Source organism: Podarcis tiliguerta, assembly GCF_965153285.1.
Source record: "Podarcis tiliguerta genome assembly, chromosome: 3".
Lineage (NCBI taxonomy): Eukaryota > Metazoa > Chordata > Lepidosauria > Squamata > Lacertidae > Podarcis > Podarcis tiliguerta.
In genome coordinates, this window is record NC_139536.1 from 110,717,714 (window position 1) to 110,743,387 (window position 25,674).

At 42.3% G+C, this 25,674-nt stretch overlaps 1 protein-coding gene across 6 annotated transcripts in view; it reads right to left on the reverse strand.

The window, feature by feature from the left end:
• Positions 1–21,731, reverse strand: part of CTNNA1 (catenin alpha 1) — a 72,255-nt gene extending 50,524 nt beyond the window's left edge. The window contains exons 1-7 of one of the 6 annotated variants that reach the window (XR_014509974.1): positions 21,123–21,312; positions 13,053–13,159; positions 9,323–9,518; positions 7,010–7,176; positions 6,091–6,210; positions 4,032–4,298; positions 1,800–2,003 (exon numbers count right to left, since the gene is read on the reverse strand). Coding sequence is in view for 5 of the 6 variants with exons in the window: in XM_083435300.1 (XP_083291426.1) it covers positions 1,800–2,003; positions 4,032–4,298; positions 6,091–6,210; positions 7,010–7,176; positions 9,323–9,518; positions 13,053–13,157 (1,059 nt within the window). In the remaining variant the exon portion in view is untranslated. The other 5 variants (XM_083435300.1, XM_083435301.1, XM_083435298.1 and 2 more) reach the window with 5 other exon arrangements.
• Between the last annotated feature and the right edge of the window lie 3,943 nt (positions 21,732–25,674).

Here is a 25,674-nt window from a genome sequence, read left to right on the forward strand (position 1 = left end):
GTCCTGTTAGCTGGGGATGATGGGAGCTGTAGTCCCAAAACAGCTGGAGGGCCAAGTTTCGTCATGCCTGCAGTTTAGAGCAAACATCTGACACTCATTGATTGCAACACAATTTGAGCAGCAGTTTACCAAATTCCCTCTGCCCTGTTTTGTAAATGAGGTCAAATTAATTTAGAGCCATTTTATGCACACACTCAAAGCTACATCTATAAGTACTATTCAGTCTCGTAGGGATTTGACAACTCCCCCCTCCAATAATTTATTTGTTGGCAATGACCATCAGTTCTCAAATTTTATTTCAAACAGTCATTTCCATACGCTTTAAAATCATCATGCATCCTGTGTTGTTATACATCAAGTCAATTTACAGCAAGAATTGTAAATGTAGTAAAAGTATTTCAGACACTCATTCTCCCAATAAAGCAAACAAGAGATGCTTGTTAACCTAGTTGTTCTCAAACTGCAGTCTTAATTGATTTAGTCTGTACTCATGGGCGTGGGTGAGAGGAGATAGATGAAAATCCAGAAATGTGTGGAACTTGCAACAGGAAGACCAAGCAGCAGATAGTTGACACTGCAGCCACCCAAACTGCACATGCCTTTTGTTCCTTCATTCTCCTTAGACAAATCTTTTTTACTTCCTACATTTGTAATTAGTGTTGACACCAAATTTGCTGAAAGAAACTCTCCTCACAAACTCTTCACACATTTTAACAAGTTTACTACAAATATTGTAAGGATATACAAATATGCATTTGATGGAAGATTGAACATTTTCAGTCTGAAAGTATATGACAGGTACCAGCAGTAGGTTTGACAGTTATCACTGTGCAATGCAGTTAAGTCTTATGTGGACTTGAAGCAAGGATTTTTATTTTGCTGTCAAAAATCCATCCTGAATTCAAATGCTTAAATGTTGGATGTCAGCACTGAATTGTTTCAGTTCTATTGCCATCTTTTAAATCTCTTTACAGTATGTGGAATGAACAGAAATGTATCTTATGCAAACAGATGTCACTGATGCTATATTTGCAGCATCGACACCATCTTAAGCTATGTCGTCATTCATTAAAAGACCACATCACTTTAGACACTTTAACCCTCAACATGCACTCATATGGTTGTATTTGTCAATATCTGCTGCATATGTTTAAAAAATCTGCTGGTACACTTAAAGCATTGAGTGTTTCTTCAGTGCATCTCTAGAGCTGCACTTGTCTCAAGACCTGACCAGTGGTTTTTGTTCACAATGCAAGTTGTGTAGAATGTGGGAAGGTCACTGAAATAGTCCACACATTGGAATGAAAATACATCCTGTACAAAAAATACTTTATTATTGCTGCGCCATATGTTTCAGAGGAGCAGCTGTGCTGTTTTAAATAAATAATTGTAGCATGAGCTTTTATAGACAAGAGCCTACTTCTTCAAAAGTACTATATACTGCTAATATTCCCCAGCAGGACTCTTGCTATATTTAAGATCCATTTCATACACAACAGTAATTGCACAATGTAAGGCCACAACACATCTATTTAGGGCTGCAGGAAGCTGGAGCTACAGAATACTCAACATCCAGCTTTTCCATCCAACCCTCATTTCAATTCAATAGATACGGAGTAATTTAGAAGTTAGGGGAAAGTTATACCAACAAACCAAGAGAGTATATCCGAAAGCAAAAAGTTACTTTACTCCCAGTTCTATTTCTTAAGAGATTCCAGTCAAATTCAAACCATACCGTTTTACGGCCTCTCTTCAAATTTCACTTACAAATAAACACACAACATAATTTGGTTACTCACATTTCCCATGTATTCGGAAAGCAGATCTTGCAAGGCTTGTCGCACTGCATTACACTCAGCAACTATGCGTTCCCGTCGGTCATCACGTGTGCAGGATGAGTCAGCCATTAGGGCTGCACCGCTAATGATGCTCTCCAGGCGCTCTTCCAGGGAAGGCCTAAAACGCTCCTCACTGAAGTTCAAAGGATCCACAATGATTTGTTTCTGGCAGGAAGAAAAAGTTTTAAACTCCAAGTAAGTGTCATACTACGCTGGGTCAGTTTGATGAACACAGCTTAGAAATATTAGGAAACGCAACTCATACTTTTGACATCGAGCATGTCACCCAGTTACATCTTTTCAACCTATGCAGGGCTAAAATCTTCCTTGGACTAAGAACAAAGTAGTACATCAAACTCAATTCCTCCCGGCTTAAAAGCCTTTTTAACAGAGTTTGCAACAGTATAGTTTATACCAAGTTAAAGCTACAGCAGATTGCACTTCAATCTTTTTCAGAGTCATATTAACATGTTAAAAAGGATCTTCAGACAAAGTGTTGCAGTTTGTCAACTCTGCAATATTTTCAGTGTTTAATCCTCTTAGGGATTCTGTTACACAGTAGCACAGCCACTGAAAAGGGTTTTTGACCACTACTGATAGCCCAATTCAGTACACGTCTACTCAGAGGTCCCACAGAGTTCAATGAGGTTTACTCTCAGGTAAGAGGGTGCAAGATCACAGCCTAAATTTTACTTTACAAAGGAATTTCACATATAATGCAATTTCACTTGGGTCGAGAAGTGCCATAAGAAGGCTGTTGAGGGTTTTAAAAATTACACTAGCACATGGTAGTGAGCCTGGAATGTATTTGCAGCCAATGAAGACAAACAAGATTTGATTTAATAGGTTGATTAACTTTTCTATACCAGAGCTTCCTAGGAGATGTAGAACAAGCCTCAAACAGGGATGAGGACAGGAAAGGCTGGATGGTTTTGGGAGGAACACAGAGAAGACATAGAAATGCTGATCAGGGTATGATACAGGGTAAGCAACACATTTTTGATGGCCTTGGTAGACAGGAAAAGTTTGCGTTTGCTATGACCCTGCCTGCTCCTATGACCCAAAGATGTCTGGGATATTGAACCCCTATGTAACTGTGGGGTAACAAAATCCCTGCTCACTTCAAATCTGTGAAGGTGGCTTATCCCTGCTGCACTAAGCCCAAGAGCAATTCTGAAAGGAACCTAATGCCTTACTGCTTTTCAAATATCTTCAAAAGTCAGTTCTGGATCAAGAAGTCCCAGTTCTTCTCTATGGTCTGGGGCAGGCTTAGGCAAACTCGGCCCTCCAGATGTTTTGGGACTACAACTCCCATCATCCCTGACCATTGGTCCTGTTAGCTAGGGATGATGGGAGTTGTAGTCCCAAAAAACATCTGGAGGGCCGAGTTTGCCTATGCCTGGTCTGGGGAAAGGGGTGGAGATTCTGACACTGCACTCCTGTCAGAGGCAATTTTATTTCTGCCCCTTGCAAAAGTGGATTAAGGAAATGGATCCAAGGAGGCAAATCTGGAAAGCTGAAATGCAAGGTGGGGGTAGTAGCAGCCTATGCAAAAGCTGGATGAAAACAGTACAGAGCTAAAAGGAGACAGAGTCAAAGCAGGGTGGGGGGAGTTGTGAAGTAACTTATTCATACAGGACTGAGGAAGAAGAGAAGACATTGTCAGGAAAAAAGAGCATATAAGTGAATATGTGAAATGCAACCTAAATAGGGAAAATATTCTGTTTCAAATCTCCAGCTTTCCTATCAGGTCATGGCGCAAGTTGAGAAAAGTGAGTTTATTTCCTAATTTCAGCCCTGTTTTGAATGAAGCTAAGCACCAAATCTTACTGCTACCCCCTAATAGTTCTCTGAAAATAACCATGTCAACATGTCATAATAAGGAAGGTGGATTATCCAGAGCTAAGCACCAGTCTTGCTAACTACACATCTCCTGATGTTTAAGCAGTCATGTAATCAACTGTTTGTGTTCTCATGGTGCCCAAGTGTATCTACAGAAATGTAAATTTATCATCATATTCACACAGATGGTACAGATGTTTACAAATCTGTTAGTTTCTGAATAGCCATGTGTAAACCAAGGATATGGTTACTCATCACCCTGAGGAGATCTAACTGTTTCTAGGTAACTTACGACCAACTGACTATGAAAAGGGAACATACATTTCCCCACCTGCAAAATGAAGTACTTACATCAAAGTTGTTAAGTGCATATGCCAATTCTCCGCCACCGCTCTGCTGCTGAACAGAGTCTTCAGAAGCTGTTGCCTGGGCTGCATTAGAGATTCCTGTGACTGCCTGCTGCAGCTGCTTGTAGATCAAATCCCTGTTGGCTTTGTAAGCAGCTACATCTGGGTGCTGGAGACATGCTTGGGAAGCGGTGTAAAGTATAGGAATATTTTTCTGAAGGATTCCTCTGGCTGCTGCCATCTGATCACGATGGCCAATATCTTTTAATTCCTGCAGAGAATATTTCAAATAGCAAGATGTGTTAAGAGATAAATGTGATGCAGGTCAGCACTTGAGACTCCCCCATAACTAACAGAGCATTGCATATTGTTCCCTTTGAAGAAGTAGTGTAATAGCATAACATTAATCAAGAAGTATATCAAACTGCAAGGCTTCCAAGACATGATTATTTTGCAACAGTAGATTCCTGAAAGTTTAGGTTTCATTAATAGAAGTTCAGGTAATTAGAAAACTTGTAGGCAACAGAGAGAAGTATGAGCAAGAGTCTCACAAGTTGCATCAGAAGCTTCTAATAGTAAAGCAGCAAAGTCTCAGTCAGGTCTCTTATGGTTTCAAATCTTAATAATTATACACATACACAATATTCTCTCAGACCATGATATGTACTCACTGAAGCTTAAAATTCTGCAGAAAACCACCACGCATCACCTCCACAGAGCTAGCTGCTATTTTGTTGTTGTTTGAGAAGAATAATGGCTAAGTTGTAATTTGAAGAAAGGGCAGAACTCTCCTCTATATTTTGCTAATGATGTTCAGGTGGTTGTAAACAGGCCCAAGGAATTGGAAGTCATATGAAAACTGAATGCAATTTTCTTTGCCTACTCTGGAACTTAACTTCTAAGGCCCCACACCATTTCCAGTAACTGTCTTGGAGGTATGCATAGATGTGATTCCTTTTCCAATCTTAAACCAAAGAAAAACAGATTCTTATTATGAACCAATTCCTGAGACTGAGTGGCAGTTCAGTTTAAAGTAAATAGAACTCCCGTTGAGAGTGATGCCAGTCACTTCCAGGGAGCTTGCTACATGGAGATTTCAATGCATGTAGCAGCAAAAGTCCTGCACACTAGCTAACCACTTAGGCAGCTGAAATTATTAAAAAGCATACTAAAGGACAGTCAGTCCTTGGATCAACTCATCAGCACTCACCCCCCCCCCCAATTTTTAATTGAACTCTGTGTGGATTTATAGGGACTTGTCCTTAAATTCTATGGAATGGGTTTTAGAGCCATTTCATGGCAAACTGACCCAACACAACTTTTTGTCCATGGGCCCAACCCTACTGGTAACATACAGTATAGGCAGCCAGTGAAGATCATGCCAAATAGGTATTCTGTATGTCTGCCCACCAAAAAGTCAGTTTGTATTCTGATGGTAGCATTCTGCACTAGCAGCAATTTCCTGACCATCTTCAAGAGCAGCCTTGTGTAGATAGCATTGCAGAAGTCAAGATGGGAGATTACCAGAGTACGCATAACTATAGCTAGGCTATCCCAACAGTTGTAGTTGATGAAGTAGACAAGACTGGAGATGGGCACTCCTTGGCACATAAGCCAATTGAGCCTCATATGACAGAGATAGAACTATAAGTGTCTCCAGACAATGGGTAAGATTCACCTAACAAGTCCCATCTGCAGAAGCCCTGCTTGCATAATGGGGTCTCTCCCCCCCCCCCCCCCGCCGCCAAAAAAAACTAGATCAGGGTATGTGTTGGGAGAATGAGATGCAGAGGGAGGAGAGGGAATTGTTTCCTCTGACAGGCTGAAATACTTGCACTGGCGGAATGGTCAGAAGACTGTGATATTGAATTCCTCCCATTGTACCTACAACTCCATCCAGAAGAGGCTGAACACCCATTTCCTGGACATGAAAGCCACCCACCCACAGTCCTTAAAAGTATTTATAGCATTGTAATCTTGTGATTCTGTTACAAATACTGTCAGATACTATACCAGTATATAAAGCAACCATATATTTGAAAACATGCTAAAAGTTACTATACCTGTTGTCTTTTGCCTGCCATTATATTAAGCTTATCCACCTCTGGTTTAAGAGCTTTGTACTGTATTCCTAAATCTTGTTCAGTACCAGCATTTCTTAGTTTCATGATGCCTTCTTCTACCTAGAAGATTAAATCAGATTTTGAGCTATATGGACTACACAACTTTTAAAAATGTAATACAGATTCTATACAAGTAGTACCAGTAACTTCCAAGAGCACTTAAGCAGTAGTAATCTGTGGGGCCCCTCCAACCCCCAACGAAACAGGCATGCAATCTGAATGACAATGCAACCTGCCTGTTTTAATGGCATATAGCTCTAGCCTGACTTTACATAGTAATACTTAGCCCATTGGCCAAAATGTCAGCCAAGACTTGTATATGGGGTCATATCACAGAGGAAGATCTGTTAGTCCATCTAATCCAGGGGTCAGCAACCTTTTTCAGCCGTGAGCCAGCCCACCAACCCTCAGACCATGTAGTGGGCCGGACTATATTTTGGAAAAAAATAATGAATGAATTCCTATGCCTAAATAACCCAGAGACGCATTTTAAATAAAAGCACACATTCTACTCATGTCAAAACACCAGGCAGGTCCCACAAATAACCCAGAGATGCATTTTAAATAAAAGGACACATTCTACTCATGTAAAAACACGCTGATTCCCGGACCATCCGCGGGCCGGATTGAGGAGGTGATTGGGCCGCATCCGGCCCACGGGCCGGATCTAATCCATCAATGTGTTTTCAACAGTGCTTATCCAGATGTTCCTAGGAAGCCCATTAGCAGAGGAATGAAGGCAAAAGCACTCCCCTACTGCAGTCCCATCTTCCCTGCTATTCCAAAAAACTATTCTAAACAACTTTAATAATAAGCAAATTAAAAAGAGACAGAAAGTTACAGTTGAGTCACTACTTACAACTTTAAGTTGAACAAGCAGTTTGTACACATCTGCCATATCAGCCAAAATGAGCAGCCGGGTGACTGCTGATAGGAGGGCACGGGCTGCTCTCACCATGTTCCCCCGTTTCACAGAAGAACATGGGTCATCAGCAAATTCTCCAGAGGCACTCTTCATCAAGTCTCCTACGTACACAAAGTTAGCAAAAAAGGGGTTACATTTCTTCAGTCTTTCCAATTATCACTGGATGAGGTAGTTTACACTTCCTATGGCAATAAATGAATATGTGGAAACAGCACTATTTTCTTACAAAACTGGCAGAATCCTAATAAATATCTACTGCAATTATGAAAATAGCTGTAAATTGCCAGGAGAGACATTGCATCCTATTAAAATTAATTAAAATAAATCCTACCTTCTGAAAAGAGAAAAATATAATGCACTGGATCCCCCCCCCCCCCCAAGACGGAAGACAGAGATATTTCTTTCAATTAAAAGAAAATTTCTCAAATCAGACAATTTGGTACCATGCTCTCGAAAGCAGAGAGGTCAAGGTAATTATCAGAAAATTGTATAGTTGAGATCTCATTTTACAAAGGGGCATTATTGTTACTATTATTATTTATTAAATTTATTAGTTGCTTTTTCGGCCACTCAAAGCAACTTACAATATTTTAAGCAAAAAAACACAAACACATACATATATACATACATTAAAATCAGCATTAAAAAACCTCTAGATTAAAAAAATTCCACCCATGCAAAAAGGCTGTCAATAGTTAAAAGCCCGATTAAAAGGTATGTTTTTGGCAGGTGCCTAATTTTATTAATAATGATATGTAACAATGGTGCAAGGCAAGCCTCCCTGGGGAGAGCACTCCATAAGCAGTGAGCTACCACTGAAAAGACACATACTTATACCCTCCAGACCTCCCATGGAAGGGCCTCAGATTACAATTGAAGGGTTCATGTCAGTTCATACGGGGAGAGCGGTCCTTGAGGTACTGCTGTCCTAAACCACATAAGACTTAATAGGTCAAAATCAGCACCTCAAATTGTAATTGGTAGCTAGTGCAGTGGCCTGGGTTGGTGTTCTGTGCTCAGACCATCTTACCTCGGTGAGCAAACTATCTGCACCAGCTACGGTTTCTGACATATAACACACTAAAGTGATCTAATCTAGAGATTACCGGAAGGTAGGCAACATAAATTAGGCTATCCCTGTCCAGATAGGGCAGTGGTGGCGAACCTATGGCATGCGTGATAGAGTGAGCACTCAGAGCCCTCTCTGCGGGCACATGAGCCATTGGCCCAGCAAGCACAGTGGCCATCCGCTCCCCCTACACCAGTATGGGTGGGAAGCGCTCCTCCGTGTGTACTGTGCCCACAGTGGTGCCGGGGAGAGGTGTTTTTTTGGGAGGGTGTCCAATCCTCTGTGAGCAGTAAACGTTCCGTAAAAGCACACGTTGTGTGAAGTGAAGTTCCATGCCCGCGAATCAGCTGGAGGTGTGCTGTTGGTGAGCTGGAGGTGCATGTTTGCTGATGCAAGTTATTTGCAGCATTTTTAGTGGTGTTAAGTTATTTTCTGCATGCCCCCTAAAAACCTCCAGAACCCTGTGTAATCTCCCCGCAATAAAAATGTCAACAACTTTGTCGTGTTGGCACTTTGCAAAAAATAAGTGGGTTTTTGGTTGCAGTTTGGGCACTTGGTCTCTAAAAGGTTCGCCACCACTGAGATAGGGGCATAGCTGGGCTTCAAGGTGAAGCTGATGGAAGGCACTCAGCACCACTGAGGCCTCAAGCTATGTACCTGCTCCTTCAGAGGGAGTGTAACCCCATCAAGAGAAGGTAACCTCCCCTTCATCAGGTCTATGGAACCACTTGCTAATAGTGCCTTGGTCTTAAATAGTTTGAGCTTCAGTTTATTTAAGTTTATTTTAGAAGCAGAATTTTAGTAGTTTGTCTTACTGAAGATGAAAATGGCATTCCACAAAGCTAATTGGGTGACTTTGGGTCCGTCACTATGTCTCAGACTAACCTACCTCACAGGATTATTGTGAGGATAAGAAGAAGATGGGGGACTATACATGCCACCTTGAGCTCCATGGAGAAAGGGCAACATTAAAATGAAACACACCTGTAAATAAAATCAGTGCAATTACTTAATATTGGCTGCTTTCTCATAATCAAAGGAATGAAAACTGACCTTTAAATATGTGCATGTATTGAGAGGCAGGCTACTAGTTTTGTAGACTGATAACTTTAGTGAACTAATTCACAGGGCTGGGACAGCAATTAAGCTTCCCACCACAATGTGATATTACTACATACCTTGTTTGCGAACATCTTCCACCGCTGCCACCAGCTCTTCTTTAAGAAACTGGCTCTCCTTTGCAATTTTGTCCCCTTTCTCCAGGAAGTTCTCTGTTGCCTGCTCAACTGATGCAGCTAGAACATGAGCCTTTTTAGATCGACCTCTTTTTTTGTTGGAGGGACCTTTGTTACTGGTATTAACCAGTGTTGTAACCTGGAAAGCAGCATCACACAGGACATATTATTAGTTGACAAACTATAAGAACCTTCCCTGCTAATATGGTTCCAGATTTATTTGTTGGACAAGCATCACAATTCAAGCAGGATCGACTGCATTTTAATTAAACAACACATCAAGCTAAAAGAGTCTGCTGAGTTTAAAAGAATTTTATGTCAAACAGTTAAGTAGCTGAAACATTAGTTGCTGATTAGGAGTGTAGACTTTATTGCAAATTTTCAGTTTTCTGCTCCAGAACAGTTTTTACAGGCAGTTCTCACCTTTATTTCTCCACTCTTGCATCTTTAGGTCTATCTTCACTTACCTGGTTGGTAAACTCTGACTTTGTGGATCTTTCATCTGCCTGCTTTTTCCCTGATGCACTTTAGCACTGAATTTCACCCTCTCCCATATTCAGTGCTTTTTTTTTCTGGGGGGATGCAGGGTACGCATACCCCTAAATATTTTGTAAATCTAAATTTGGTCTCATTGAGGGGCAGTATTTCAATATGAGTAGGAAAATGAAAGTACCCGTAAACATTTAAGAAAAAGGTAAAGGTAAAGGTACCCCTGCCCGTACGGGCCAGTCTTGACAGACTCTAGGGTTGTGCGCCCATCTCACTCAAGAGGCCGGGGGCCAGCTCTGTCCGGAGACACTTCTGGGTCACGTGGCCAGCGTGACTTCGCTGCTCTGGCGAGCCAGAGCCGCACACGGAAACACTGTTTACCTTCCTGCTAGTAAGCGGTCCCTATTTATCTACTTGCACCCGGGAGTGCTTTTGAACTGCTAGGTTGGCAGGCGCTGGGACCGAACAATGGGAGCGCACCCCGCCGCGAGGATTCGAACCGCCGACCTTTCGATCGGCAAGCCCTAGGTGCTGAGGCTTTTACCCACAGCACCACCCGCGCCCCATTTACGAAAAAAGCATTGCTCATATTCATACTGCTTTTCTCAAAAACTGCTTTTCTCTCATCCTTTTCCAAGCCAATTTCTTCTCATGATACTACATGTCTGTGGTTATTCACAATTACTTTCTATATTATGGAAACAGGTCACTGTTTTGTATACACAAGACATCAGTTTAATGTTACATGGGATTTTGCTTTCTTATGTTTGAATTCCTTCCTCTAAAGAGCTCAGGGTGGCATTCATGGTACCATTCCATTTTATCCTAATAAAGTTGCAAGATAGAGAAAGCTACTTGGCTGAGGCCACCCACTAGGATAGACCAATTTTAAGTTTCCCCATTTATGTTTCAAATATTTCCTCAACAGATATGCAAAAGAAAATCTGCGTAGAGACCACAGAGGAAATACCTAAGTTTCTGAGATCAAACATTACACAAATCTGTTGATTTATAACTGAAGAAAGCCTTTGCACTACCTAACAGGATACTTCCTTTTCACTGTTTTAGAAAATATTTTGTGATATTTTTGCTAATATCACATTAACTCTTCGTTAATGACTGTGTATTGCTAAATTGTATTATTGCTTGCTTATTATATTGGATTTTGTTTTAAAGTTTTAATTGTGGTTTGGATCAAGCTATGCTGGACTATGAAGGGACGCGGGTGGCGCTGTGGGTTAAAGCCTCAGCACCTAGGGCTTGCCGATCGAAAGGTCGGCGGTTCGAATCCCTGCGGCGGGGTGCGCTCCCGTTGTTTGGTCCCAGCGTCTGCCAACCTAGCAGTTCGAAAGCACTCTCGGGTGCAAGTAGATAAATAGGGACCGCTTACTAGCGGGAAGGTAAACGGCGTTTCCGTGTGCGGCTCTGGCTCGCCAGAGCAGCGTTGTCACGCTGGCCACGTGACCCGGAAGTGTCTTCGGACAGCGCTGGCCCCCGGCCTCTTTGAGTGAGATGGGCGCACAACCCTAGAGTCTGTCAAGACTGGCCCGTATGGGCAGGGGTACCTTTACCTTTACCTTTATGCTGGACTATATCAGGAAGGGCCAGCTGCAAGAAATAATGGAGCTGCATTGGGATGGTGATTAAAAGTAAATGCAAGAACAATTAGCAAAGTGATTTGCTCACAGACCAAGCACTCAGAATCTCTTAGAAGCAAAGAGCTGAAAGTTAAGGTCCAAAACAAGGTATTTCCATGTGGGAAACTTCCATGTTTGTAGGAAACAAAATCACATATCCATAATGTGATTGCACAACTCTGTCCTCTTTCTTAATTTAATAGATTATTGTGATGAGATATAGGTTGGATTGTCCTGGAGATTGATATTAAAACTTGAGACAACTTGTCATGCCCTGACCCTCAGTATTGTCTGTAATATGCATGACCTATTGTGCCACACTTACATTTGATCTCAAAAAGGAGATATTTTGGTCATGATTTCCTTTGAACAGAAACGCACTCTAATGTTATTTGGAACTGAGTCAGTGAGTGAGGCGCGGTGCAGATATGACATTTTGCAGCCTCTTAATCATGGTTGGATCAGATGTGCCAACTCAGGCTCATATGCTATGATATCCATGATCACTCCCCTGAGATAATTACAGTCAGTATTACACTTACCTCAAGTTGAATGCTACTCATAGCTGACTTTAAACAAGAATTAGAAGCTATAAATTGGAAGGAGGTTTTGATCTCTGCTTTAAAGTTATCTATGCTCAGTGTCTGAAAAATGCTTCTAACCATATCATCACTTGATTCAATGTAGATATTAGTACCAACCATTAGCACCGAAAAGGGGAAAGGGAAGGAGTGCATGCACCAGGAGGAGTGAATGGACTGTTGGGTGCTCCTTGTCTGTCAAGTCAGACATAGTTTAGAGACCACCAAGTGCTATCGACAAAATCTTCAACAGATGCACTCAAATCTGATTGAAATGACAAACTTAACTAATTAAGTCCCATTTAAACAAATGTGTCCTCACTGATTAACAAGACTAACTTATTTTGAATCAGGTAGGTAGCTGTGTTGGTCTGCCGTAGTCGGAAAAAAAAAATCCTTCCAGTGCAGTTGGTCTCTAAGGTGCTACTGCAAGGAATTATTTTGAATCGAGCACAATACCTTTGATATTGGTTTGTGGTTTTAATGGAGGGCCACAGATTCCATTTTAAGAGACCAATATAAGATTTGCTTTAATTATCTATCTATCTATCTATCTATCTATCTATCTATATTAAAATCTGGTTTATTTCCACTGTTTCACCAAGTGGACTTCATTGATGAGCAAGGATTTGAACTTGGATTTCTCCCATTCAAACTCAACATTCAAGAATATTTTACACAGAAGGCATTATGAAAGATAGTATCACATCATATTTACTATCTATGCACCAGCTATTTTAAAAAGGTGATTTTTTTAACTTGTTCATGTTTTATTTTGAAGTTTTTTTTACAAAAAAAGAAAATGTGGGCAGAAGACTACACATTGCAAGTTTGCCATGGTGCCCACTTTATACTTGGAAGTCCAATGCAGATCTTACCGACTAGTACAATTAAACTAATAGTTACCCAACTCACTACTATTGATCCAAAACATTATTAGAAATCACCACATACAGCTTTTGTTACCTGTGTAACGAGAGGCTCTAACAACCTTTCAACTGCCAATGTCCTTATCTCCAGACTTTTCGGATCCCATTTGAAGTTAACGTTTCCTGCATTAATGGTAGTCATTTCTGGGGAAGAAGAGAGACATATCTGGTTATTATTTCACTTACTAAAATTCTGTATACAGCACAAACTGGTGATTGTTTTAACTTAGAAGACTTGCTGAATTCAACAGGGCTTACTCAAAAGTTAAGCATGCATAGAATGGATGCCTCAGCTGCAGGCTAGGACAAATTACTTCTAGTACTAGAGCTCTGCCACAAGAGCAGACAAAATTTACTCTTGTCCTATCCATCAAAGGAAGAGTTGGATCAGTAGCCATCGTTTAGCCCTGACCTGCAAAATGAGATCTACTTTTGATTTCCATCCCTGCATTTTTCTCTATATACCTCCACTATTTTTATATTCATCTACTGTTTTTCCTTAGTCTTTTTCTGCTAAGAGAGCCACCCCTAACAGAACAAAACTTAAAATTATATATGTCACTGCTGCAACCCCCCAGTCAAAGACCAATGAGCTGGATGACAGTTGGGAGAAGAAAGAAAGAATAGATTTCTCTCTCAAGTGGATTGCATAGGTTGATCTATGAGGAATTAATGTGTTGATGGTCTTGACTGAACAGGAGGATAGACACCTTGTCATTCCTACCACGATTTTTAAGTGCTGCAATAAAAACACAGCAGCAGCATCCTATCTGTACTTGCTGGAAACCCTCAGAGAACACACATTCAAGTTTCATGAAAAAGAAGACAGGGACTGACAACAAATGCAGTGCAGCTGGGACTAAGACAGCCCTTCATACTTTACACAATAGCTACATCCACCATTAACATAGGAAGACAAACAAGGATTTCCTCTCTCGGTTCTCACAAACTCTGGAAACAATGTGGTACTTTCAATGCTTTAAGAACCCCACCCCCACTTGAGCTCCTAGTCCTTCTATAACTCCCTCCAACTATCCAGTTCCATATTACATGGCACAGTAGAAAACAGATTATTTGGCTTTACACTTTCCAGAATAGACACAGTCAATAATACAACCAAGTCTGCATCCACATACTGTACGTTTTCCATAGCCAAGTATATAGAAAAAGCTGACTACAACATCACTGCTTAAGTACTTTTAAGTATATTACCTTACCACCTCATGATTTGACCCTGACCACAGGTACAAATCTTTGATATGTGGGAACAGGTAACACATTCTCTCCACTCTGATCAGTACAAAGAGTCCACTATCTTGCACAGCAGGGGGTGGGAAAAGGATAACTCCTTAAACGGTAGCTATTATTATGGTTTAGGCCAGACAAGTTTCAAGCTAGGATTTTGTGATATTTTGGTTGGTGTAATAAATAAATTGCCCTATTATGGTTAAATAAAAAAAAATCCATAATGACATTCATGCATTAAAGATGTCTCTAGCATCTTTAAACTTTAAAATCCAGTGAGAATATGCTCAACTGAATGTGAAATGGGAGATAATCCAATTCTGATAATGAGACATGAATCCTTACTGCTACACAGTCACAACCCAGAAACTGATCAAATTCAATAATTTGCCAAAAACTACACTATACTGCTGTAATGCATACAAAAGATGGTGGCTTAAGAGTCATTGTAGGGAGTGATAGCGTGCAATGCTTATTTTATCTGTCACAAACCACATGAATTGTTTTTAGGACCTTGAGCAACAGGTGCCATTTGCAATGCAGGCATGACTTCCCAAAGCTGCCTACTGTCTTGCCATTTTGCTAAAATACATGCTTGCATTAAAAAGTGCTGATTTCCCCCCATTTTTATCACCATGGTGCCTTCCTAAGTTCACCTTTGAAGCAGTAGTTCTAAGCATAGCAAAATTTCCCTCACATTTTCTATTACACTCCGGGCAAAGGATGGGCATGGAGGCCAGAGAATGAGTCCATTACCACGTGAAATTAGCTTTACAAAGTCTTCCACTACCCACACAACATGATTCTAGTCACACACTCCACCCCCCTTCCACAAGTGCAATATTTTCTACCTTATTAATGTTCCTGCCAATACTACAGAATTGTGGCATCAATTCTGTTTCTTGGAAATCTTTGCAAGGTCTACCCATTGTGTGCTTTGTTTTGTCCCTCCTATCTACTACACCCTTCTTTTCATTCAGTCTTGGCTATCACTGATCCTTTGAGTTCTAAGCCCACCACCAGATCTCATTCAGCCACATTATCTCTGGACTCCGAGGTTCACAGTAGGGTGAACAGGTAGCAGACTAAGCATCATCTGCAGAAATTTAAATAGAAGAAAGTGCATTACAGTGGCACCTCGGGTTACATACGCTTCAGGTTACAGACTCCGCTAACCCTGAAATAGTGCTTCAGGTTAAGAACTTTGCTTCAGGATGAGAACAGAAATCATGCTCTGGCAGCACGGCAGCAGCAGGAGGCCCCATTAGCTAAAGTGGTGCTTCAGGTTAAGAACAGTTTCAGGTTAAGTACGGACCTCCGGAACCAATTAAGTACTTAACCCGAGGTACCACAGTATTTCTTCATTTATAGATCGCCTTTCCACTAAAGAGCTCGAGGCACTGTACATGGTTCTCCTCCTGCCCCATTTTATCTTCACAACAACCTTTCGGGAAGCAGATTATGCTAAGACCCAAGGTTACTCAGTGAGTAGGGATATGAACCCTCATCTTTTGAGATATGAGCCCAACAATCTAACCACTAAACCATATTGGCTTCTAGCAGGGAGAAAGAATCTGTGCCACAGATTTCACAATGAAATCAGCTCACAGTATCAGTTTAAGAGGAAGGCAATGGTTGCTGAAAAGGAATATCTGTGCAGTGATGTCATCTTTTCACTCAAACTTTTGTTCTTCTGTGCTGCTTCCATTCCAGTCAGAGAGAATACGGGGGGGACGGGACCACCTCCAATATTGAATAGAGCAATGCATCAGTTTTGGCAGGAGGCCTAGATGACAATTAAATGACTGCATTAATGCAAGTACTGTACTTGTCTGGCAGACTACATACCAGACATTAATCATCCTATCCAAAGAACTTTGACTACACATCACACACATATTCCAGGCAGTGCCTTCAACAAATAGTAAAAAGGAAAGAAAGAATGGCAACACATCCTCTTAATGCTGACTGATTCCGTAGAGAAGCAGTTGTAGGGGGACAAGAGAAACCAGTTATTCCAGAAAGAACACATATATGCAAGTACACCCTAAAATTACACTGCCTAGCAATTTTATCCACCCATGACAGAACTTTTAACATTACCTGTCCCTCCTGTTTGCCCTAACAGAAAATGTGGAATCACAGTATGGCATTTGTAATTGGGGGTAGGAAACTAAATTTCCAAGTAGGTACACCAAAATGAGTAATTCTACGCATGCATGCAGGAATGAAGCTTACATGGATTTAAAAAGTGATTTAAAAAGTAATGTTGTACTGGATATGGCTTGATACATCCCAAAAAACAAAAATCCTGTTCAAAATAGAGACCCCTTTACCAAAGAGGTCAGAAGAAACTGCTGAGGCTCATTTCTCCCTTATTAGGATTGGCTCCCTCCCTCAAGTAGCAGAATTTTAATGAGTCCGTTTGTACTAGCACCTTTCTGCTAAAATTAATGTGGCAATCACCTCCATACAGTGTTAGAAACTGGGATATGAAAGCTAGGAGCTAAACGGCACCTTAAATCTAGGTTATGGGCACAACAACAGAATGTCTAGGCACACTTTTTTTATAACAAGAATACAAAGCTGAAAATGAATGAACTGCAGCTAAAATACAATGTTCATTTTCTACATGGACTAGTAGTCCTTCCCCCCCTAACATTCTTAAAAGGGCCTCTAAAATCGCAGGCCTCTAAAACTTTTGACACTGGTGAGTCAGATGATAATAGTATGCCAGCTTCAACTTTTTGCAGACAGACCAAAATACCAGAGACTGACACATAAATTTTCAGTTCCAATGGATGTTTATAGTGTTTTACAATATACACCCAAGTTGGAAGGGGAAACAAAATCTCTTGCCCTAATCTGTCCCTCAACTCAGAACACTGCCCACTAACTTTATGTCAAGTAGTACTTACTCCATACTTTAGAAGTCTGCAATACAATGTATCTGCTATCATGTTTCAATCATAAAAAACTTTCATCTTTTAAGTATAGTCCTCCCCAACATCCTTTGCCCCACACCCAGTGTAACAGTCACAGAGGTAAGAAAATGTTGCCTAACATATAATGGAATGATGCAAAAACAAAATCAAATTTCAACCTGACTTGGAAATGTTTATCCTCTGATATGAATAGTTCATCCAATGAGATAAACTAATCCTGTTTCTTGCTCCCCAAATCTCTTTCACTAGGTACAATTCAGAACCTAACCAAGTTCCGTGCGCTATTTTCAATGATACACAGTGGTGTGTACATTGTGGTGTGTACATTGGGCAGTATGCTGCAAAGGAAAAATTGATTACTCTGAAAATGGGTGCAGCCAGGGCCAAATCTGAACCAGAATGAATTTTTAAGAATCCAAAAAAAAAAAAAACAACCCCAAAAAACAGTTGAAAGCAAGCCGTTCTGCAAAGAAATGCCAAGAAAGGTTTCTTTCCTTTCCAGAGAGATTTCTTGAACAAGAAGGGATGCAACAGTTTTCTCAGACTTAAAGTTCCCTTTGTGCCAAAGACACAAGCTGACGACAGAAAGCAAAGTGTGTTTGCTAATTTGTGCTATAGGAACAGCACAGAGCTGCTTCCAGGTGCCTCAATATCACGAAACCCCAATAACACCTATGAGAAGTAACCACAGGGTTGAGATACAGTTGCTTCCCACATCAGCATTTCCGAGGGTGCTGGTGATACCATGGAAATTAGTCAAATTATCTGGGCAACCATGCGGTTGCTCCTTTTAGGGGTTATTGAAGTACAGTGGTGTGCTGGCAACAAAAGCTGCCCCCTACAGCTTCAGCAAAATATGAATCTCCCTGAATTTCATATAATTCCTGCACAGTACCCAAAAAGACTTCAAAGACAAGACACCAAAGCCCTCACCCCACCCTGGATTTCATCGTTACAATACATCAAAGCCTTCTTAGATTCCATTAACCTCTTCTCAATGAAAGTGAAGGTACTCAAATGGGACATTCTTTCCTTCTCCACTTCCCACTCCCTTCCTGTGTGTTGAATTAAGAGATTGTAAACTATCTGGGTAGGGCCCTGTCCTACCTGTTTTTACTTCATAATCGTTTGTCATGTTGTCAAACCTGCAACTGTGTTGAACAAATTAGCGGTTGGTTTAAAACTAGTCAACTTTGCAGTGGCTTTCTGAAAGTGGCTTCTTTGAAAAACTAACCATGTACATTGATGCAACACAATAAGCAATACTCTATCTATTGGAAGCAACAATTAATTAGATTTGAACTATACCAATGTCTAGGAGTGCAACTAATGTTCCTGCTAGTCATCACCCAGAAGGTAACCCTGTGTACAGTGTTTTATAACAGTTATGTTCAATTCTCAAAACACCTGTAACTTTTACTCAGTGGTTCTATAAACAAAGTGAAAAAATGAGATACTGTCTCCAAGAAGTATAGAACAGGGGAAACCTACATAATCCATGGGATCCCAGGAACAAAATATTAACACGTATTACTGTATTCCAGTATTATACAATTTAGCAAGATATGAATGAGGCTAGCATCCTCTGGGCTTATGCATTCCTTCTACCCCTCCACTAAGGAGTTTGGAAGCTTTCACTTCTGCTTTTGGTTAATTGCAGTTTCTCATGTTGTCCAGACCTGTCACTGTGGTTAACATTCAACACTTGGTTTCAAAGAAGCCACTTCAGATACAGTGGTATGAAGCTGACTAGTTTGTTAACCACTAGATAATTAACCAAAGTTTCAAATCTAATACTGTATGCCAAACCCCGGTTAAACAAAAAGCATTTTAACTCCTCCTCGGTGGGAACGGTGGGAGGAAGAACACAAGCCCAGGAGGAGGCTAGGCTTGTTCATATTTTACTAAACCATGTTTTAGGTGACATTGGGAGTAACCATTATGTGCTACACTCTTCTTCTTGGATTTATCGTATCAATAACAATTTGGCATATGACAAACATAACTTATTGCTTAATGTGCTATTTTAGAACTGTATTCTCTAAGATTATGCTAATGTTTACAAAACACTATATTGTAAGAAAAAATGTTTCTAAAGGAAAATGTACCACATGATAAAGCACAACAAAAAGGAAAGGCTCTTAAAATATGCTTTTAGATGTAGTTTTGTAATTTAAATGGAAGTGAGTTCAATAATATGAAATGCTACTGTTATGGCACTGCAGCGGTTATATGACAGAGTTCTGGGAGGTACAATATTTGCTGTTCATAAACAGCAGCTGGGATTGCATTCCCGCACCAGTTCTTTACACCTTAAGTTCCACGCATGGGTCCATAATTTCTGGCTGGCCTTGGTGACAAAGTCAGAAATTGTGCTTGCCCAATTTTCCAAGGCAAAAGGGAGACTCAAGAGGCTGCCCACTGCTCAGATAAGTACAGTAGCTCTGAACACCTTGGCCAACCAAACAACCAGGCACCCCACAATTCATACAGTATTTGTTTTTTATTCTAGAACAGGAAAGGACAGCATGGGGGGCGGGGCGGTGCTTGCTGATCTGGCTATTATCCAAATTTGTAATGGATCAAGTCACCACTCAGCAACCAAGCTTGGTGGGTGACGTTGCCCCAACTTTTGCGTCCGGATTTCCACTTCCTGAAATATGGCAACCCTACCCTAACCTACCTCAAACACATTAACCTATCTTAAGTCCTCAGGGCAGGGCGAGTTGCAGCTTAGTCCAAGCAAACGTGCCCAGGATTACAGTACTATATAAATACTTTCTGAACACTTAACATGCCACTTGTTCCTTCCTACAAAAAATCAATACAACATATGTTACTTGCGGCACAGATGCTTGTAGCCCAACAATGGAACTCATCCTGGCTATTAACAGGAGACAGATTGGATTTATTAAATTATGGGATGTTTTGCTAATGGGCAAATTAACGCAACGCATGTGAACTAAACCAAGATTGAGAAAAGTAAATTTATGGCAGGCGGCCACGGCATTTGAAAAAAATATGATCCAGACACTACTACTATCGACACGCACAAGATCTTGATTGTCAATGTTTATCAGATCACCCTAGGCTTATAATTGGATTTAAGGAGAAAAGGTGTGTCAAGGAGGAGTTTGCTGATTCAAGGTGAAGTCAAGCGGAGCAGCAAAAAGCTTGCATTTTCTCTTTTCTTTACTCTTAACTTCCATCCTAACTTTGCGGGCGAGGATCCAATGCAAGTTCCGTAGCTGATGGGGCGCAACTCCCCCTCCATTCTGTGCATTTGCACATGTCGCCACACACACAAGCGGGCAAAAAACCACCAACATTAAAAAAAACAAACCAGAGATAAAGCCTGGGCGAAAGAAAGGAGACCCAAACCCCTACTTCCTCCTCAACTAACTACTGGGGAAGAAAAGAAAACCAGATCCTCTCTCTGTGTGTGTGCTTCCTCCCTCCCATAGATAGCAGCTCACAAATCCCTGGAATGAGGGCGCCGCCCAGAAAGGGGGGGGAGGGGAAGCGAGGAAAAGGCCTCGAGCATCTGAGTGGATTATCTCTCCCCCCCCTCCCATTCACACGCACGGCAGTTCCGTGTCCCACTTCGAAAGGGGAGCGAGAGAATATATCCGGGGCGAGGGGAAAAGACGGGGCGCCGCGCCAAGGCCGCCGCCGCCGCCGCCGCCGCCCTTTTAAAACCACCTTCGGAAGTTGAAAGTTTCTAACTCGGCCTGAGGAGGCCCAGGCGGGCGAAAAGTGGCGACGCCTGAGTGGAAAGTTACCTGAGGCGGGCCGCTCCTCCTCAGAGGAACGTTATTTACCTCAGAAAACCCACCCAAACCTTCCGCACCGGGGGCGCTTATTTACCTCAGGGGGAGAAAAAAACAACAACTCCCCCCCCCATCCCGACCCCTCACCCGTGAAGTACCGGCCGCTTTGACTCCCGTCCGTCTGGGCCTTTCGCTCGCCGCCGCCGCCGCGCCCTGTCCCGAGCCGAGCCACGGAGTCTGCGAAGGAGGCGGCTAGGGAACGGGCTCTTCCGGGCGCCTCCCCCCTCCTGGCCGCCGCCGCCTCCTCCCGGCCTGGCTCTTCCCAGCACCGCCCTCCGCAACGACGCCGGCTCTTCCCAAGCGCCGCCCTCCTCGGCCCGCCGTCCGTCCGGCTGTTCCCCAGCACCGCCCTCCGCCTACCTGAGAAGGTAACGAAATTTACCTCACGCAACACCTGACGGAGCCGCGCACCTGGCTTGTGTGGGGAGGAGATTCCGCCTCAGCTGCCCTAGAGGGAATGAATCAGGGGGAAAGTTTTCAGGGGAGAGTTTGTTGGGATTCCGGTCACATGGCGAAACTGCTTTGGTTTCGCTTTATCCTAGGGGGGAAGGCGGGCGCGGACTTCCCGCCCAAGGGCTACTTTTGTTGTGCGTCTCTGTCCCGTATATCCCCATATAAGGCCTGGCGTTCCTTCCTGCTCTTTGGCCTCGGGCGAGGTGCAATTCAGCCACTTCCGGGAGGGGCCCGTGATCTCATTCGGGCGCTGAGAACTCCCTTGGATCGGCCTTTCCTCATTTGCGAGGAAAAGTTCCGTCAGCGTGAGCGAAACCCTGCATGACGTCACTGATGCTTCTCTCTCTCTCTCTTTTTTAAATAATATTTATTAAAAATTTAATAGTTACAGAAAAAAAAGGAAAAAAACAATAAAAATTTTAACAAACAATACATCGAAAAGAAAAACAAAAAAAATCAATACATCAAAACAACAAGAAAAATAAAAACATTTAAAAACACATCCAATATTTCCATATCTTTACCTTTCATTTACTTGTTTCATCGACCTCCTCACACCTCCCTTTTTTGTATTCTAGTTCAATTAGCTATTTCAGCAAATCCTTTCCATCTTTCTCAATTTTTTGTTCTATAATTTATCTTAACACAATCTAACTTTAAATTTTCCACTTTAGCCCATTAACAATCAGTTTTTACTTAATTCTTTATAACATTTCTGCTAAAACCATATACCGTATTTTTCGCTCTAGAAGACGCACCAGACCACAAGACGCACCTAGTTTTTGGAGGAGGAAAACAAGAAAAAAAATATTCTGAATCTCAGAAGCCAGAACAGCAAGAGGGATCGCTGCACAGTGAAAGCAGCAATCCCTCTTGCTGTTCTGGCTTCTGGGATAGCTGCACAGCCTGCATTCGCTCCATAAGACGCACACACATTTCCCCTTACTTTTTAGGAGGGAAAAAGTGAGTCTTATAGAGCAAAAAATACGGTAACTTCATTCCAGCATTCTTCTAACATTCATTAATTTTGCAGTATTTCTGTAAATATACTTTGAATTTTTTCCAATCTTCTTCCACCAACTCTTCTCCCTGGTCTTGGATTCTGCCAGTCATTTCCGCCAATTCCATGTAGTCCATCAGCTTCATCTGCCATTCTTCCCGACCTCACTGCTGCTTCTCAAGAATTAAGACCTTGGCGCGACTGCAGAAAAGAAATCACCCGTGAAATAATAATAATAATGAAAGCAGAGACATCACCTTGCCAACAAAGGTCCGTACAGTGGTACCTCAGGTTACATACGCTTCAGGTTACAGACTCCGCTAACCCAGAAATAGTGTTTCAGGTTAAGAACTTTGCTTCAGGATGAGAACAGAAATCGTGCTCCGGCGGCGCAGCGACAGCGGGAGGCCCCATTAGCTAAAGTGGTGCTTCAGGTTAAGAACAGTTTCAGGTTAAGTACGGACCTCCGGAATGAATTAAGTACTTAACCTGAGGTACTACTGTAAAGTTAAAGCTATGGTTTTCCCAGTAGTGATGTATGGAAGTGAGAGCTGGACCATAAAGAAGGCTGATCGCCGAAGAATTGGTTCTTTTGAATTATGGTCTGGAGGAGACTCTTGAGAGTCCCATGGACTGCAATAATAATAATAATAATAATTTGTACCCTGCCCATCTGGCTGGGTTTCCCCAGCCACTCTGGGCAGCTTCCACAAAGAACAAAAATTCACTAAGATGTCACACATTAAAAACTTCCCTGAACAGGGCTGCCTTAAGATGTCTTCTGAATGTTAGGTAGTTGTTTATCTCTTTGACATCTGATGGGCGGGCGTTCCACAGGGCGGGCGCCACTATCGAGAAGGCCCTCTGCCTGGTTCCCTGTAGCTTTGCTTCTCGCAATGAGGGAACCGCCAGAAGGCCCTAGGCGCTGGACCTCAGCGTCCGGGCAGAATGATGGGGCTGGAGATGCTCCTTCAGGTATACTGCAAGAAGATCAAATTCTTAAGGAATTCAGCCCTGAGTGCTCACTAGAAGGACAGATCGTGAAGCTGAGGCTCCAATACTTTGGCCACCTCATGAGAAGAGCAGACTCCCTGGAAAAGACCCTGATGTTGGGAAAGATTAATGGCAAAAGGAGGACGAGATGGGACGAGAAGGGGATGACAGAGGACGAGATGGTTGGGCAGTGCTCTTGAAGCTACCAGCATGAGTTTGACCAAACTGTGGGAGGCAGTGGAAGACAGGTGTGCCTTGCGTGATCCTGTCCATGGAGTCACGAAGAGTCGGACACGACTAAACAACAACAACAACATGTGGCAAAGTATACCGCTACCTGGCTAAGGGACTTCTAGACCGCCATCAGAGATGAAATTTGACACACGCAAAGCCCACAATGCACCTACTGCTAGAAAAGTCTAACAAGTGGACATTTTAAACACCTGACTATCAGAATGCGAGGCATGAAGCTCACCAGTTCCAGCTGCTCAGCCCTACTCCCTTGCCTCAAAGGACCTTGGGAGACCGTTGTTGCCTGGAGACAGCCAGCTGCCAGCACGGGGAAAATTGCATCCCTTGTGGGCTGAGTACGATCCAGCTGCTCAGCCCCAGTCTCTTGCCTCTGAGGATTTTGAAGGGAGTTGCAAGGGCAGGAAATGCTGCCTGCACAATCCTACCTCCATATGGACACCATACAATTTCTTTTCCCGTACTAGACTTGAGTGTGATTTTTATTTTGAGATTTGTTTATTTGGGGGGGGGGGGTAAGTTCTCAGGGCTATTGAGTCAGATATAAATATTCTATATAAATTATTGTTGAGGCCAGAATTCCAGCACAGAGCATTCAAAGCTACATATGGGACAGAAAGTTGTGTTGTGAGAATTATATTTCCTTTTCACACCACTGAATCACAGGCTTGAATTGGGGAGAAAGGCAGCCAATAAAATGTATCTTTGCCTGCCAAATGCAAGCTTAATTTACTTGTGTGCATATGTGTGCTTCTCTATATACCCACAGAAATGTCCTGGCTAGTTCACCAGTGATAATTTATTAACTGATGGTGAGAATGAAAATCTTCCTTGGTGGTAGGCTAAAACTGATCAGTTACAGAATTTGGCTCTTGTCTCGGTCTGAAGCAACTAACCAAGGCAGCCTAATCAGGGACACAAACATAACCGCAGACCAAGAGTCACCTGAAATGCTTTCGATACCTAAGAAAAATATATAAAGATTTAGTAGTCTGCATGATTGTTACATGAGCCTATAATTTCTACAAAAAATGTACGCACTGGACTGTAACTAATACGGTGTATGTACTATACTGTATTCAGAGCTTTGCATGAGCATAATTTGGAAGAACACAGTTACATTTCATCTCTCTGCTACTAAAGTAATATAATTTTGAGATAAATTAAGAAGGACGCAGTTGGCAAAGCTGGCAGTAAAAAAGGAACAAGTGGAACCCCTAACTGGGCTACTAACATAGCCAGCTAGAAAATAGGATTTCTACTTGGTGCTAAATGCCGAGCTAAAACAGACTACATAGTATAATTTCTGCCTTACACTCTCCTATATGTTACTTGAATTTTAAAAGCTTAAGCATTAGTAAGTTTCTCTAGGCACATGAGGATCAAAAATGGCACTGGAGTTAGGCTCCCATCCTAACCAAGTCTATTCAGAAGTAAGTCCTATTGAATTCAATTGGGCTTACTCACGCATCAGTGAGACTGGGATTTCAACCTCCTTGCTTTACTAAGACTGGATCAAATGTTTAAGCATCACCTGTTATAAAAGGTAAAGGTACCCCTGCCCGTACGGGCCAGTCGTGACCGACTCTAGGGTTGTGCGCTCATCTCACTCAAGAGGCCGGGAGCCGGCGCCGTCCGAAGACACTTCCGGGTCACGTGGCCAGCGTGACGAAGCTGCACTGATGAGCCAGCACCAGTGCCGCACACGGAAACGCCGTTTACCTTCCCGCTATAAAGCAGTACCTATTTATCTACTTGCACTTAGGGGTGCTTTCGAACTGCTAGGTGGGCAGGAGCTGGGACCGAACGACGGGAGCTCACCCCGCCGCGGGGATTCGAACCACCGACCTTACGATCATCAAGTCCTAGGCACTGAGGTTTTACCCACAGCGCCACCTGCGTCCCTTATCACCTGTTATAGGTGATGCAAATAGCCAAAAGAAG